The sequence below is a fragment of the Furipterus horrens genome, unplaced genomic scaffold (assembly GCF_987537825.1).
Source record: "Furipterus horrens unplaced genomic scaffold, mFurHor1.1.pri manual_scaffold_5, whole genome shotgun sequence".
Taxonomy (NCBI): Eukaryota; Metazoa; Chordata; class Mammalia; order Chiroptera; family Furipteridae; genus Furipterus; species Furipterus horrens.
The window spans coordinates 56,410,583-56,428,814 of record NW_028327175.1 but is presented as its reverse complement, the minus strand read 5'-3'; the positions used below and the strand labels follow the sequence as shown (position 1 = coordinate 56,428,814).

The 18,232-nt window shown below is 34.2% G+C and overlaps 1 protein-coding gene across 1 annotated transcript in view; it reads right to left on the bottom strand.

Moving 5' to 3' along the window:
* Positions 1-18,232, bottom strand: part of RASA1 (RAS p21 protein activator 1) — a 108,704-nt gene that overhangs the window by 21,134 nt on the left and 69,338 nt on the right. Inside the window, exons 10-13 of the mRNA XM_090276455.1 lie at positions 10,585-10,705; positions 9,538-9,694; positions 2,315-2,402; positions 343-420 (exon numbers count right to left, since the gene is read on the bottom strand). Of these exons, the coding sequence (XP_090132581.1) occupies positions 343-420; positions 2,315-2,402; positions 9,538-9,694; positions 10,585-10,705 (444 nt within the window). The remainder of the gene's footprint in view (positions 1-342; positions 421-2,314; positions 2,403-9,537; positions 9,695-10,584; positions 10,706-18,232) is intronic.

The following is an 18,232-nucleotide window of genomic DNA, read 5'->3' as shown; positions in this document are numbered from 1 at the left end:
GAAAAAAAGTACCCAACAGAATAGTTATCTGTTCTTGTTGGTTTGGTATAGTTACTTTGAGTGGAAGAAGAAAAAAACAACAAACCTTGATATGGATTCAAAAGATGACATTATTGATAAGTATGCAGCAGACATATAAAGAACATTCTCTTTCATAAAGAAATAACTTCCTCCTGCTCCTGAAGCAAGTGGAAGCTTTAAATGCCTGACAAAATTAATTTCTCTTAAGATCTCTAAAGTGTTGGAAATATTGCCCAAAACAGTTCATATAGAAATAAAAATAAAGAGCAAAGTGACAAAACAAAATGTGACAGTCACAAATCGAAAAAAATTAAGCTTCACCTGACGCAAGCGTTTATTAGATGTCCCTGGGCTGCTTTTCCGTAAATTGCAAAATGCCTGCAGACCTTTCATCCAATCCTACCAAAAAATATATATATATGTATATCAATAATAACAACAATAATAACAGCAGTTCAAAGAAATAGTATACTACAGTTAGTCTCCAATCATCAATAGTTCTTTCCTTCTTGAAGCTGCCACTCCTAAGCTCACAATATACTGTACTTTAATATATTTGTACTTCAGAAAAGTAGAAGTGACCCTCCAAAATTATAATTCTGTAAGAATTTGTGTTTCTGTAGAATCTCTAAATTAATGTTGAGTATATTAGTGAGTGGCCATTAGTCAGAAAAATAAAATTTTTATATAGGTTAAGTTATTATATTTGAGGCACTCTAGGCAGAATTAATTATGTATTTTATGAAAGAAGGCCTACTGAAAAACCAATGGGTAATGAAATAACTAACTAATTTGATGACAAGCATTCTAATCTTTACTTTAGACCACAATATTAGTAGAAATGTGTAAGGGGATCTGGATTATTTGTAAGCCTTTGAAATGTAACATTAGACATAAATTTTTTTTCAGCCTAATATTCGAATTAAATTGTAGCTACATTTTAAAGTGTTTAACCCTCTAGTGCTCTGGAGAAAGCAGAGAAAAACTTTACGTTTATTAAAAAAAAAAAAAAAAACCTAAATATTTCACTTTGGCATTATATTTTCTAGAAAGCTCTATACCATTGCTTTATTCAATTATATCTTTAAGAAAATGTTCTATTTATACAGCTAAGTAAGGCATGCAAAACATACTGAAATATCAAGGTATGTAACACATTTTCATTTAGAAAAAGGGAACATGATAAAATAACTAGACAATAGGACACTGAAGTTTAAATTTCCTTCCTAACCCAGTTTCTAACATTTAAAAAAAATGTCAAAGTTACCAAATGTTTTGAACCCTACTTGTTCATCTAAAAATTAAGTACATATACATATAAAATATGGTTTTATATGTTACAGGCTAATTAGTACTTAACTGAGGTGTTTTGCAAAGATTTGAAATATGACAATTATGACCCATAAAACATAGCTGTTCACTAAGATATTTGTATACTTTATTAGTCAGATAATTTTCAAAAATTATGACAGAATTCACAGTTTTAAGAGTATCTTCCTTATATCCAGGGTTGAAAAATTATCTTCTACTTCCAACAAAGTTACTTTCTTTGACCTTTTCACCACCTTCAAATTCCTTCCATAGTGAACAAGGAGAAATATAGCCATATTTCTAAAACATGCCACCAAACACCAGGAAATATTATGGTTCAAAAGAAATAAAAATATTTTTAAAGAAGTTTCTTTAAACATTGTTTCTTCACAGCATTACTTAACATTTAATGAAGGAGCACTGCATATAGACAAATGGCTAGTGCTGAATGTAGACATTATATCTAGACTTAAGAGAAAAATAGAAAATTCCTAAAATAGTTTTCTTTTTGATGACTGAACTTCTATTTTTAGATATGAAGTTTAACCAGCGAAGAATAACAATGCTTGTTAGCAAAACTAACCGGTTTACCTTTTGATTGTACTGAGAATATCTACAACCATTCTGAAGAGAGGATTTTAAATGAGTATTCTCAGTTGGACTCAAAATCATACAGTAGTAAAGGTCAATTTAAAATGGAGTTTTCATTCCTAATAACCCTTCACTGTGTTCTTCTGCATTTCTTTCAAAAAAGTCTTACACATGAAAGTTCTCATTCCTTAAAATAAAACATTCTTGTTATCACTTTATCTTAAATACAACAGTTTTCTAGTCTAAGCAAAACACAGGCACAGGTATATAACTATCCAATCACTATATTGATGTGAATTAATTTAATAGTGTATGTCAACTGTAACTGAAAAATAAATTTAAAAATAAAACATGGGGCTAAATGTTTACACTGAAGAAACAATTAACTTACCTCCGCTTGTTCTGGAGTTTCTCCTGCAAAGTAAAAAATGTAATGTTCTTCACTAAAGTGCTGGACTACTATCTGAAAACAGTTTGGCCTTTAAATACAAACAAAAAAGTCATTAGGAAGCTCAACAAAAAGTATTAAACACTTAAACCACCTTTAAAAAATCAAAATATATTTTTGTGTAAGTTATATAAAATTAACATAATCCTTAATTTAGAGCAATATTCCATTGTACCAGATCATTACTAAAAAGAATGTGTCAGCTGCATACATTTCAGAAAACTTCTTTTGTCTGCACTATTAAAATTTTATAAGTCAAAGTTTGAAAAATTTTAAACTACTGTGTAAGTTAAAGACATTACAAATAGGAAAGTTACAAAAAAGTTGAAGCAGAATTTCACATAGCTAATTTAAACTTTTTAAAGCAAATAGAATGTTACTTCAACTCACTGCTTCAGAATAATATAAAATATGCACCTATATATGCACTTGAAGAAGACTATACACACATTCTTAGAAATAACGTGTCTTAAAAAATGTTCTTACTGGTTGTCTCTCAGTAAACACTGGTTGATTTTAATTTTCTTCTTTATAATTTTATGTATTTTCCAATTTTTTAAAACTGATAGTTCTCCTCATCTGTTCAAGTGGGAACATCATCTACTCATGCATATGCTTGTTCTAAAGATTAAATGACCTAACAGTGGAATACAGTAAATACTGGTTCTTGTTCTCCCATAGTATGCATGCTGCTGTAAGTCATTTAACATGTTAAGTACAATGTCAAATAGTTTATCTTTTTTTGGAAGATGTACTCTTTCTAACTAGACTTGAAAATGTTTAGCAAGGGCCTTCATGTTTTTGAAAGTCAATAAATATTACTTCTATTTCTTGCTTTAACCAAAGACTGTATCTTATACTTTGGTGTTAGGAGGCCATAGCAAAATACCCAGAATACATACAAGCTTCACATTTATTAAAGATAAAAGAACCATCTTTTCATGCTTTGCGAATGCCATAAAATAATGGAAAATGTAAACTAAAACACTCTGATTCTGAAAGTGATTTGTATCAGACTAAATTCCTAGCTGGATAAAATAAAAACAAAACAAAACAAAAAGCAACTGTCTGAAAACATTGGAAAACAATCAAAGCAGCTAAGACTTGAGGGGCCAAGATCATGTGAGGTGAGCCTGACGTTTTCCACAGTTTTTCCTTTTAGGTGTGTGCCCATTTCTATACTGTAAAGGGCAAGAAGCTGAGAAGCTGAGCTGCCAAGCAGAAAGCAGCATCTACGATGCTGAAAAACTAAGCAGTGCATTCAGCATTAGAAAAGAAGACTTTTTCAGCTGAGTCCCTCCCAGAGCTCTGCCTTCAAGATAAGGGAAAACCGGAACAGACAGCCTTCACTGCTTGTCTCTGCTTGATTCTGAGGGAATCAAGACGGGCTACCCCTACTCTAAATTTCTGGCAGAACAACAGTCCTTTCTGGAAGCAATAACATTATCCTTAGCTTCTATAGTTTTGCATACACAATGTCCAACAATTTATTTGGTCAAACACAAGTAGACATTACAGGAATCAGGACCAAATGACTGAAAAGTCTAAAGAAAAAACTGTCAAAGGAGAAAGACCTACATATAATCAGATATTGAGGTTAGATATGACTTTCAAATACTGTAATTAAAATGTTTAAGAAAATAGATAATAAAATACAGAATTTTTCCAGCTAACTGGACCTATAAAAGAAAAATTTAATGGAAATTCTAAGTTAAAAAATACAATAAATAAAATTAAGACTTCAATAAATGCATTAAACTTCAAAAGAATAGATTAGTGAAGTAAAAGACAAAGCAGAAGAAAATCCATAGGTTTTCTGATAGACACAGTAGAAAGTATAATATATAACACAAATCCCAAAACACAAGAAAATGTGGCAGAAGAACTGCTTTAAAAAGCTACCAACCAAAAATATTCCAAAACTGACACACACAAAAAAAATCATGTCTAAGGCGGGAGAAGCTCTACAAACATGAAGATAAATTTTAAAAGAAAATTACTGTAAGCACATTTTGGTTTAACTGCTGAAAATCTAAGATAAGGAAAAAAACCTCAAAGCATCCAAAGAAAGATAAAAGACAGCAGTAGCTAGAAGAGAGGAGAAAAGAACATTATCTATAAAAGATAAATAATAAGAGTGACAAAGAAAACTCTGCAAGGCAGAAAACAATCTTTCAAATGCTGAAATAATTGCCAACCTAAAATTTAATACTCAGCAAAAAAAAAAAAAATCCTTACTCAATGAAGATAAAACAGTAAAACACTGCAACATTGAAATCATAAAGGTGTAAAAATTTCCAAATAAATTTCATTACAATAACTATCTCTGAAATATCTTTAATTTGTGCCACTGAAATGGTTATTTAAAGTAAAGCAGTGGAAGAGGGGAAAGTGGGGATAAAAGTGATAGAAGGAGACTTGACTTTGGTTGGTGAACACACAGTTTACAAATGGTGTATCTTAGAATTGTACCATTGAAACCTACATAATTTTATTAACCAATGAAATTTAAAGAAAAAATAAAGCAGTATTAAGAGTCAGAAGTTCCATATAAAGTGCACCCTGATATGGCTCAGTGGGTTAGGTGTCGTCCCACAAAGCAAAAGGCCTCAGCTTCCATTCCCTGTCAGGGCACAGGCCTACATTGTGGGTTCGGTCCCCAGTTGCGGTGTGTGTGAGAGGCAACCAATGGATGTTTCTCTCTCACATTGATGTTTCTCACCTTCTTCTCCCTCCCACCCCCTCTCTAAAAAATAAATAAAATCTTACAAGAAAAAATAATTAAGAGTGCTAGGAGACCTCTTAAAATTGAAAGTAATCTGAAAAATGTGTACAGCTATGCAATTAAAGCAGGCAAGAAAGCAGCCAAATAAGCAGCGCTGTCTAACATGTCTCTACAAGAGGCTGAGCATGCTCACCAGCCACATCCATTGCAGAGGGCTGCCTTTAACTTCACATTAGACATCACTTACATGCTGACAGTCAGCCAATACTGGATTCTATGCTTACACAAAGCATATTTGATAACACAATAAAGAAAAAGATAGCATTTATCTACAATTTCTCCTTTTGTGCTATGATATTTGCATCTTATGACACAATTTGGTAGTAACCTATTTTTCACTAGTCCTTTTATCTGGTAGAGGTATCTTTTCACTTCCTTGAAATATGTGTTACGGATGCTGTTTCCCTTGGCATTCAGTCTTTCTCAGCACTTCTCGACAATTTTATAGTAAGGCACACAAAAATACAGTTGACGGTAAACTGGCATACTTCAGGGGGAAAAAAGTAATTTTTTAAAAAGAGATTTGTGTTACTTCCCATGGATATAACTTTTTCATATTAAGTTTAGACTTGGTATTATTACATACAATTCATGACTTAGACTATTTAGAATGTCTTCAAATTCTTAGGTCACCTTCAACAAGAAAACGCACAACAACCAAGTGATGATCTGGTAGCAAATGGTAAATGTGTATTTTTACTGCTTTTTCATTATCTGACAGAAACTCCTTTCTTGATATTATTAACCAAAACAGAAATAATTCAGTCTTTTAAAATTATACTGCAAAGATTTGATATTTCTTTAACTCTCGGAGTTCCTTTTTTTAATTGGCAAGTATAATATTACCTTTCTTTTGATAGTAAAAACAGGTTTTCAGTCCAATTGCACTAGTTCATATAAAGTAAGTCAAAATAATTGTAAATCTTCTCCTCAAACTTACAGGTGTTGCTTTATTGGTCTTAATAATTCTTTAAGATTCATATTATTCAAATTATAAGTATTACCAGTGAATCATGTTTAACCTCACTTTTCCAAAGTTGAATTTCTGCTTTGAATCCAAAAACTGTCAGAACACATTAGTATCTTTTTGTGCTGTAATTTTAACTTTGAGGAAGTTTACCCATTCATCAATAAATCTGCAAAGTGAGAATCATTCATCAAAAAGTTCTTTTTCTTCTAGATCATAAACTTCGGACAGCTTATATACTTCGATATAAAATAGGACAGTGCCATTCTAATCCCATTTCCTCCCATAAAACTGAAAACATGCAGCTAAAGCAGCTTGGATTTTGTTAGTGTTCATGTAAAAATTTTATTTCATGTGGAACTATTGCACATAAGAGCATGTCTCTATTGCTTGCATTCCCAGAACAAGTTTTTGATGCAAAACCTTTAAATGTTCCTATCATGAAGCCTCATCATCAATCATAAACTTAAATACTACTTCCATTATACCTTTCTGGCTTTTCCAAATGACCAATAATTTACTTCCAAATATTTCTCTATAGTCTGTAGCTTCATCAGTGTGCAGGAAAAATGTAATCACTGTACCTTTTGATTCACTAATTCACTTACTGATAATCCTATCTGAACACAATCTAATACCTCGGTTCTCGAACTTAATTCATTCCAGAAAAGTGTTCAAGAAGCAATTTATTCAAAAACCAAATCTCTTTTGTTTGTTCCCTGAGAGACGCATGACTGATCATACAGGTACGTATCAGCAAGAAAGGGTTGTCAGGCAGAGAATCAGAACCTGAAGTTTTGTTAAGCAACTGAGACATATTTTCTGTGAACAACTTGGTTGACAACCACACTGTTCAAGAATCGAGATTTGACTGTACTATTTGAGTGTTATATCTTCTATTTCTTCTGCTTTTTGGCCTCAAACATAGAGATGGCAGTTTCCCATGCAGACTGATAAAACAAGCAACTCTCCAATTCTAAGAAGCATTTTTGGCTTCAGCTTCAATTGCATAATCCCCTAACGAGTTTCCCAAGTATAACCTGATACTGCAAGAATACATCTCTGAGGAGGGGATTGTGGGGAGGGAGGAGAGAAGAGAAGAAACTTTTATTTGGAGCTCATAGATCTTTAGTGGTATGGTGCCAGCACCATTAATTTATTCAATAACTTTTATTCAATATTTAAGCTGAAGAAGAGAATATTTACTGGATTTAGTTATCTAAAATCAATATATTTCTTATTAAGTGGCCTAATGAATGGGTTGCATTTTTAAAATTAAAACCACTGTTTCTATTTTTTTAATTTAATGATTTGGCAGTTCTAATCACCAAATTGCCTTTATTGTGGGAAAATAATTATTATCTGTACATTAAAGCCAACCAAAATGTAAGAATGAAAAAAATAGTTACTTTTTCCCCAAGAAATCCATTGTATATTTTACAGTAATATTAATTTTAACTTCTGCTTTAATATAAAAAATGTCAAAAACAAAATGAAACTAAATTTAACACATGAACACAAAAAGTTAACTTCACTGATGATCAACTATATATAGTAAATAAAGTAATATTCAGAGTATCTGGGTGATATAACAAGAAAGTCAAAGGATGTACTGAAGTATGGCCACTACAGAGAGCTCTGTCTACAAGTGTACCAATTCTTTTGCCACAATAAAACAATACATTAGAATAGTTTATAGAGAAAGTCATATAATTTCAACTGTTATAATTTTTGAGATGTAAAGTCTGTTTTAATATTTTTATTTCAATAACTTTTATAACCACTAACATTTTAAGAACACCTATAGCTTACTCATGGCATACTGGTTGGGAAGCTCTGCTTTATCTAAATGAATTCATACTCATCCTTCAAGACTCAGCTTAAACCACCTTCATATTACTCATCCCAATAAGCTAGTTCCCAAAATCCCTTCCCTCTTGCAGCTGTTGATAATACAAATAAATTGTGGAGTGAACATTGTGATTGTCTTCCCAACATCCATTTCATACCCAACAGGGTAAATAAAACATGCTCACTATTTGTGGGGAATGATCTCCAGTAGCAGGGCCTGGCATTGAATGGTAACCCAAAACTAGAAACTGTCAGAGATGGCTTAAAAGTGATACTCGGGATTTTCAATAAATTTAGAGGAAATGCTCACTTCTTTCTCTGGTATTATTTGCCACCTTGGTACAATGAAGGAAGCTGGTCTGTGGGAAAGAATCCAGCATACACAAGGAACGGCAAAACAGAAAGCTGAAAAAGAGCCAGATCTAAAAAATACTTTTTCTTTCTTGTTTTTATTTTTATTTTTGGAACTATTTTTGAGATATTAGGAAGTGTTAAGAAAAAAAAATAAAGAGGGTATCAAAGTCAAATGAATTCATGAAATACATCATATTATACTCCACTTTTAGTTATTCACAATATAAACACTAGGCAAGACTCCAAAAAAACCTGCTGTAGAGAAACTATTTAGCATTGCAGAAACCTATTTAAACAATTTTCAAAAATTGACTATCTACTAAAATCACGAATAACACAAATGTGATCTCCGAAACACAACTTGGAAAAAAGAAGTGACTAGGTTGTAGCTCTACAGATACTTCTCATGTAGTTTTATCAATTTAGTTAGGATGAAACTAGATTTGCCTAGGAAAAATGACATCCTACATCAGAAAAACAAGTTGTTAAAAACATGTTATATTGCTTTGTGATTTACTAATGATAAGAATAAGGAATAAAAATGGTAAATATATCTAGACTCTGGAATGGATTATTGCTAATACTGATGGCAGAAGGTAAAAAAAGGCTATTGTACTTGAACAAAAAACTACATGTAATCAAGAGCTGGATGTGCCTTGCGATGTTCAGGATTTACCTTCAGTGTATACATTTTGTATAGTTTTAAAACACTGAAAATTAAAGTAAGAAAAACGATTCAATATAAAATTGGAAATACTATCTTTCTTACTGGAACAATAGTTTTTATATTATAGTTGTTTCTCAATGTTGCTTAGGAAACATGCCTATCAAGTTAACAGTACAACTGACTATACCTAGTACTATGAGATGCACTAAGTTAACAGAGAATGTGACAAAATAGGAGAAAAATGACAAGACTCAAGTAAGTCACTAAACATACTGGTGGTAGGGACAGGAAGGAAATACGCCGTATACAGATAAAGTCTTACTACAGGAAATGTCGTTCCAAAGATTTCTCTTTAATACAGTGGAGTAGAATTCTATACACAGGTTAATCTAAAGTAAGGAAGACAAAAGTTATCCTAGAAAGTAAATCTGCCATTTTTAGATGATTTCAGAGCTCTCAAAATTATTTTTTATGATTTGAAATGATCTGAACATACCCCCTCTTTTATTAATAGAACAATTACAAAAGAATTATTTTCTTACCTGCCAAAGAGACTATCATGAACAACATAGACAGAACATACACTGAGATCTATCAATCCTTTTGGTTTTGTAGCTCGTTTTTCACTCTCAAAATAAATAAGTTGGGCGTCACTGCCCTCTAAGATAAAATATAAATTTTTCCATCGTTTTCCTTTGCCTGTTAAAAGAAGAGAAGTTTTCCCTTAGCCAAATGATGAGTTATGAAGTCATATATATTAAAAACATAAAACTTATCATTGTTGAAGATAAAAATTTAATATATATTTCAGTGTGGTGGTTATGGGGGGGTGGATGAAGGTAGAAGAGAGTATAAGGGGGATAAATGATAATGGAAAACTATAATAAAGAATAAACTTAAAAAATTAAATATATTTCAATTTTTATTCCAAAGCTTAAATAATATACTAATCCGTATGAGAAAATGTTTGTAATTTATCTGTAGGAAAAAATGACTTTTATTATATTGCTTGTTTTTTAATGAATTACAGAATAAATGACAAAAGTATGTAAACTATATCTTTAGAAATTCCATGGTTATAAATACTTCAAGATTCTTATTTAGTAGTAGTTCTTTTTTAGTCATAAGAGAAAAAAAAATACTGTGTGCCTCTCCAACCCCCCCTAACATTTCTTAATGTCAAATTGAGGCAAATCTATAAAATAAAAACATCAATACCATGAATGTTTCAGATGCCATAAGAAGTTCCTCTTTTTAAAAAGAATTGGGGTGGGGGTGGGGGAATGGGGTAGGGAGGAGACGAAGAATCGAATACCTAGCACTGGAACTGACCTCAGGATTTAGATACAACTGGAAATATATATGCTTGTTTCCTAAAACTCTGATTGGAAATGTGGACTTAATATACCCAAACTAGATTCTAAAGCCTGTTTAGACAAAAGCTCTAAACAAGGGCCAATTTCTAACAATTCAGGTCAAACTTATTAAATAGATATTTCAATAAGTTTAATTCTCATTATTTACAGCGCTTCTATTGTAAAAGATAAAATACTAAATTTGAATCTTTGGTCTTAAAAGTTTACACTTACCCTTTTTTAGAAGATAACCTTTTTTAACAATATTTTTATAAAAGGCATCTTTTGTTTTTCGACGAATTGTATTATATATTTCCTTGCCATCCACTGTATCATTGAGCACTTGTTCTTGATCCTGAGTTTTTAAAAGCATTAAAATTGTTTCATGAATTCTTGATGGAAATAAAGTAAAATCTACGCAACTACAAATTAAAAACCACATTATGTGTTTGTCTAGACATTAAGAATATGTTTTAAGTACTAAATCTAAAACAATGTAACACATATATTGAGATCATTTGTTTTTCAAAGTAACTGTCCTGTTTCCTTACCATTTCTCAAGAACATGGACAACTAATAAGCTATTTTAAAATATACTATAGTATATTTTAGCTCTGGTTTTGCTTTCTGTGGTTTCAGTTACTATTGGTCAATCACTGTCCAGAAATGTTTAATAGAAAATTCCAGAAACAAAACAATTCATAAGTCTTAAATTGCATGCCATTCTGAGTATCATGATGAAATCCCACCAGGGATATGAATCATCCCCTTTTCCAGTGATCCACACTGTATCTGCTACTTGCCCATTAGCCATCTCAGTTAGATTAACTGCTGACGTATCACAGCACTTGTGTTTGAGTAACCCTTCCCAAAAGCCTAACACTGTGTCACAATGTCTCCGTCATTCATCTCACTTCATCTCATCATGCAGAAACTGTATCATCTCTCACCATCACAAGAAGGGCGAGTAACGTACAATAAAATATTTTGAGAGAGACCAAATTCACATAACTTTTATTACTGTATAGTTTTAATTGTTCTATTTTATTATTACTATTGTTAAATCTCTTACTGTGCCTAATCTGTAAATTAAACTTTATGGTAGGTATGTACGTGTAGGAAAGAATAGTATATGTAGGGTTTGGTACCACTATCTGCAGTTTCAAGTATCCACTGGGAGACTTGGAATGTATCTCCCTCAGATAAGTGAGGAGACTACTGTACAGTTTGCTTTTGTTGTGTTTTACAGCAAATGACATTGATTTGAAAACATAAATTTGTCCCAACATACTAACTAACAGGAACCAATTTAAGCATAAAGCAAAGTCTTGTTTCCTTCTGTACAAATATGTCTGAGAAAAACACTCAGTGAATGCAAAAAACTGCACTCAGTTGAACTGAGATACGTGAGAATATACAAAACACACTTCAGACCCCCCTCAGTTCCCCAAGTCTTATATGCCAGACCCATCCACCCACATCTACTGTTACTGATTTCAGATCATCTTCTTCGTGCCACTTCACAATATTCAAAACCCTTCCAATAATGACTTCCACATCTGATCTTTTTCAAGGTAAAGTGCCATATTTATCGTATTGTTTATTTATTTCTTAATCATTTAACATGTATAAAAATTATGCTATATTTTTAGTAGGTTCTTATCTTTAAGTGTCACTGATGAAGTTTTTGGTGCTGTGCCCCTAACCACACTTTTCTCATTACCTTGTAGTTTTATTACACGACTTTACATAACACTGTAACTTTCAGGAATGCATGTCTTAACTCCTAACCTGCCTCCCCACCATTCCTAAATGACAAAAAAAGAATTATGACATCAGGAAAAATATAAGAAGAATGTTTTTCTAATCATCTTCCAAAATAAATCAGTCTTCAATAGTACCATCAGGGTACACTAGACTCAATTTTATTTATTTATTTATTTATTTATTTATTTATTTATTTATTTATTTATTTATTTATTTATTTAATTTAGGAGCAGTTCTTACATTTGTATGGATTAATATTTTATGACGTTTTCCCTAGAGATTTTCATGAGTCCATTTGATCCTTTTATAAATCTAGGACATAAGATAATCATGAATCTTATTTTTCCTATATCTTTAAACAGTCTGCTGTTTCATCACCCCAGGAACAATTTCATCATCACTCAAAAACTACTCCCAAGTATGCTCAAGAGCAGGAGTTGGCAAACCATGGTACATGTGCCAAATTCATCCCACTGATCATTTTGGGACATAGAATTTTACTGGAACACAGCCATAAACATTCCTTTTACATAACACCTGTCACTGTTTTCACACTACAAAGACAAGGTTTAGTAGTTGAGACAGAGACTGAATGGCTCATACAGCCTAAAATATTTATTATCTGGTCCTTTACAGAACAAGTTTGCCAATTCTTGGCCTAGAGGATGATGTGATAGTAAAATAAATCATCTCTATTGCATCACCTTTTGGCTGCTTTTTTTTTTTTTTTACTATGTTGCTAAGTATTGCATTATCTTTTAAAGAAGAACAAAGACTATTTTTGTTTTTTTATTAGTCTTCATTGAAGCTGAAATGAAGAACTCTTAAAATTTTGCATATAACATAAAGAGAAAGTATTGACAAAAGAATATGTTTGACAATTATTAAAAGAATCAGCAGATGAATGCCAAAAAACAGATGGCAGCACTCTGGCATCTAGTGTTATGATAAAATTTATTTTGATAAGCAAAAAGACTATAATTCTTCAGAATATCTTTGATAAATTTTCTCAAAACTAAAGAATTACTGAGTGAACAATATAGTTTTGGGGAGGGGGCTGGGGGAGGTGTTTCCATTTGTTAGTCATTCAAAAGGAAGGATATCATCATGCAACACTTTGTGACAAGAATTTAGATTATCCTGTTTTGCTAAAAGGAGATGAGACTATTCTTTAAATTTTTATACTCATGCACCAAGACTTACTTCACATGATTTTAAGTGGACAAAAGGTAATTTGTATCTAAAGGTTATTGGAAGGAGGCATATAATTAGAAAATTTTTAAATTCACCATATTGATTATTCTAATTGATATTTATAAACCTGAACATAAAAATATTTTGAACTTATGAAGCAAGGAAAACTGTACAACAAAAATATGAGCCATCAAATTTTTCAAAAGTATCGCTATTGATGATGCAAGTATAGGAACAAGAAAAAAATCATGAACTAGAACCCAGGAGAGATATATTTAAAATCTGGACGCACTAGTCCATTTTGACAGTGAAAGTATGAGAAGAACCAGAGTAATTATAAGCAAGAACTTATTAGAACTATATCTGAAATCTGGAATTGGTATTTACAAATGAGTATGCTCCAGGCCCATGCATTAACAGTGGATGAACAGTTGCTTGCCTTTATAAGACACTGCTCTTTTCAGGTACATAAGCCTTTATAACCAAGAACAGGTGGAACAAAAATTTGAGTTTGCTACATTTAAATTTTTATTAAATTTTCTAATAAAGTTGTTTTGGGACTATCTTTTTATTCCTATTTCTACATATTATTTGTAAAGTGATCTAGAACATAAAAAATTTAAAAGGTTACATTGAGCCCAGGTGACCAATAGTGATGACCATTTTCCTACTTATATACATTTGTACTTATGGTTTATTTCAATAGTGATAATATTTAGTCATAGCTGCAGAATAGGGCATATTTACAGTTTGTTATTTAATACATATTACTACATTAACATTTTGATTTAAATATCTGATTTCAAGAAAACTTATATAGATCTTTAATAAATTATATTAAGGTTGGGGCTGATATACATATGTTACATATCCTAAAGGATTCTAATATATTAGAAAATACTGTGAAGAACTCAGCTTCACTTTCCAAGTTCTAGTAAATCACTAGATGGTAGCTGGGAAGGCATCTTGGCCCACTCTACACAGTTCTAGAGAAGGAAGTTTTATACACCTCTCCAAGGGAAGAAGATAACCTGATTGGTCAGAGTCTGATCACCACTGAAGCAAGCTTTTGTGCTGAAAGGTATACAGTGTCTTGAATGAGACCTCAACTGCAAATGCCTTTGTCACTTAATGGCTAGGAAAACTACATTTAATAAATTAATTCAATAAATCTTTGTGGAGTGCCAGGCACTGTTCTGGTTCTCAAGATACATTAGTGAACAAATCAAAGATCCTTATCCACAAGGAACTTATATTCTAATAAGGGAAAGAGATAATAAACAAGTAAATTGTATTATGGGATGCCACTCTACGGTCTTATAGGCCATTGTGAGTACTTTGGCTTTTCCAGTGAATGAAATGTAAAACACCTGCAAGTATTAAAAAGAGGACTGAGATGATATGACTCACATTTTAAATGTATTTCTCTGACTGTTGTGCAGTGTTAAGTGGGCAAAGGTAGAAATAGAGAGAGAAAATCAAATTCTGGTCATGATCATATTCTAGATATATTATGAAGACAGAATCAGCATGATGTTCCTGAGAGTTTGGGTATAGAGTGTAGGAGAAAAAGAGAAGAATCAAGAATGACTCTGAGACAGGGACAGTAAGAACCTAGAAAAATTCTTTGGTAAGTGGAATAGGGAAACTGAGACAGAGAGTTGAGCAAACTGGCTGGGCAATTTACAGCCAGATACAAAAGGTCACCTCCCTAAAGATAACATCTAGGTCTCAATTGTATTTCAGCTCCAGACCCACAAAAGCAGCAATACTAGGAGGGCGATGCTAGGGCCAGCTGTAATGACTGATGACCCTCCGCCTGCCACTCACCAATCAGCGGGGACCACAATACCTGGAAAACTGGTATTTCACTGAAACCCTCTCAAGACCTCCCCTAAGATTCCTGCTTGGAAACTGTAACAGGGTAGGTTGGGCCAAATCACTGGGGAGCAGGGAGAAAGGCCAGGGCGGCAGATTAGACCAGCAGCAGCTGCAGGAGGAGACTGAAGGAGGCAACAGTAAACAGCTCGTGACCCAGCCAGAGGGAGCTTGTACTGAGGCTACATATGGCCGAAAAGGTCAAAACACATGTGTATGGTGGAGGTCAGCAAGCCACAGCAGGGCCCAGACGCCCTGCCCCGGGCCAAGAGCTTGTGTGCTTATGTGCTGCCGGGAAACTTCTACCCACTTCCACAAAAGGGTGACTGGAAAGGGAGCCAAGACAACTGTGACTAGCATGGCTGATACTGGCCCACATTGGTTGTAAAGCTGGACACTCCCACAGTGCACAGTATTTTAGGAGAGGATTTTAAAACACACCATGCGCAAAAGCCTTTCTCTCTTCCTAGCCATGCACCCCCCGCTGAGGAGCATTCAAAGGACCAGCAGATGCTGAGCCCACTCGGGGTTAGGCCTCTCTCAGCTGGAGGACAGCTGGAAGAGGTAGAGTCCCATGCTGGGATGGGTGCCTCACCAGGAGCCAGCCCTTGGGACACTGCACCCTGTGTAGCACACCACAGGGGTCCTGGACTCCTCCACTTTCTCACCTGGAGACAGGCATGAGCCAGGGAAGTTCATTGGCCGCAGGGGCGCAGGTGGCCAGGGGCGCTGGGGCCCCACAGATGGGGCTTCCCCTGCATGACTGTCTGGACTGATCTGGCAGCGTAGCCCAGGACCCAGGAGAGAACTGCATGAGGTGATGGTGATGCTAAACCCACATGTGCTCACCAGAGAGAGCGTCTGAGGCTGGAGACCCGTTTGTATAGCGCTCTTAAGCTCCAAAGTAAGCAATAAGATAAGCAATACTGGGGAATTTCTGGGTGTGGGTTTGAATTTCAGTCTTTTCGGGAACATGGGAATTTCCATGCTCTGTGGGAGAGGTTGGCTTAGAGCAGGAATGTTCTCAGCCCCCCCAAAATTGGGAACCCTGTTAATAAAAATCCCTTTCCTTCCCCGCAAATCTTTGTGTTATGCTCGTACATGGCAGCAAGCAGCTGCACCCCATGCTGCCCAGTTACTAGAGAGAGAAAAGCCTCAAGACAAAGGACCCAGCTTGTGTGCTCCCCCTCTTTGGAAGAGCCCTCGTCATTCCGTTTCCCTTTTTCTTCTCCCACTTCTTTCCCCACAGGTGTGCTTCTCCTAAACTCTAAGGCAATGGGTGGCTGGCAGCCTCTTCCAGGCTAATGCCCTGAAGCTGTCCTCAAGGCCCCCTTTTCTCTGACTTCCCAGGGAGCTAAGGCAGCCCAGCAAAGGCTCTCCTGTTGTATCTTCTATGCTAAGCCCTTCCTTGTTTTAGTGTCCCCACTAATAAATGTACCTCACAGTCGCCTGGACCTGTGCTGTGACATCTTTCCTACATGAAGTCAAGAACTGACATGCTACTGGCTGGCCCTAGGCAGATCCACTCAGGGCCAGGCCCCTGTCCAGTAACAACTTGATGCTTTAAGTAATTTACTTATCCTCTCAGGCCTCAGTTTCCCTATATGTAAAAAGGGCATAATTACAGTATCAGCCTCATCAAGTTGTTTTAAAAAATTAAATACATTCATTAATACTTTTAAGAAACGGTGCCTAAAACATATAATGCTCAAAAACTGTTATTTTTATTGTGGGGTACCTTGTCCCAAAAGGCTGTTGCACAAAGTGTTAGTTCCACAAAGTAGGTCGATCTGGCTAGGACTCTTGCTCTTTCTACTCCAGCTCCTTCCTGTGATTAGAGGTTTGCAGGGTCACATCAGTGGAAGTGAGCTGATTTTCTAGCTAACTGGTGTTCCCATTAGTAAAAGGGTATTACTAGTCTTTGTTTTCCTAATAGTTACAATCATGCTGGTAAGGACTGGTAAATATCATGATTCCCAAACTTCTACTGTAATCAACTTTTACTCCAGGCCAAAACTAATAACCTTCAAACAGCATGTAATGGTTTTTATGTAATAATCAAATTGCTTTGTAATCAGCATCAGTTATTTCTGAAGTATTCAATGCATTGTTAGGCACTCATGTGAAAACAACAATTTGAGGATTTTTCAGATATGAAGTAGTAACAAGTGTGGGGCACACAGTATATTTGAAGTAATTCTTAAAACAACCTTATAACTTAAATACAAAATAGTTTCTTAGATCTCACACTATTATGATCACAGAACTTTTCTAACTAAAAATTAAATTAGAAAATTCTAAGCATAAATTCATGATGGGGCAAAATTACAATGCGTAGAGCAACATATTTTGTGGACTTATGAAACAAATTAAAATAATCATTAACTCAGCAACCAATGTAAATTAGAATTAAGGATATAGCCATGGGAATGGGTCACAGGATCTATCATTTGGAGATAAATGCACCTCTAATCCCTAATAAAAAGACCCCGAGCAGTGGTTTCCAGGAGCATGTATAACACTATGGTTAAAAAAAGTAGTTTAACCTATGTTACTAATTAGAACAGTGAACAGCCAAGGTCTGCCAGAAAAAGTGGTCCATCAATGCTAAACAGTTATTGAGAAGGTGTCAAAGAGGAAGTGAAACTTGATGGATCTTACACCAGCAGTGTAAGGTGAGCAGAGAGGAAGAGTGTGACATGGAGAGAGCAACAAACACAATGAGTCAAGAGACATTAGTGAGAACACAGAGAGAGGGCGATGCAGGTTCTTCCAGCTGAAGAGCAGACATTCATTCTTAATGAGTATCGATAGAATATCTAACGTCATGTACTATTCTAGGCACTGGGAATACAACACAAAACCCTTGCTCTTGTGGACCTTACATCCTACTGAAAAGCATGAGGAAATAAAGCAAGACACACAGGGTAGGAAAAAAGTAGGTTTACAGTTGTAAGTTTAACAGTTTATTCCTGTGTTATTAATTATTTGTATTATTTTCCATACAACTATAAACCTCCTTTATTAAAATGTGACAAGATTA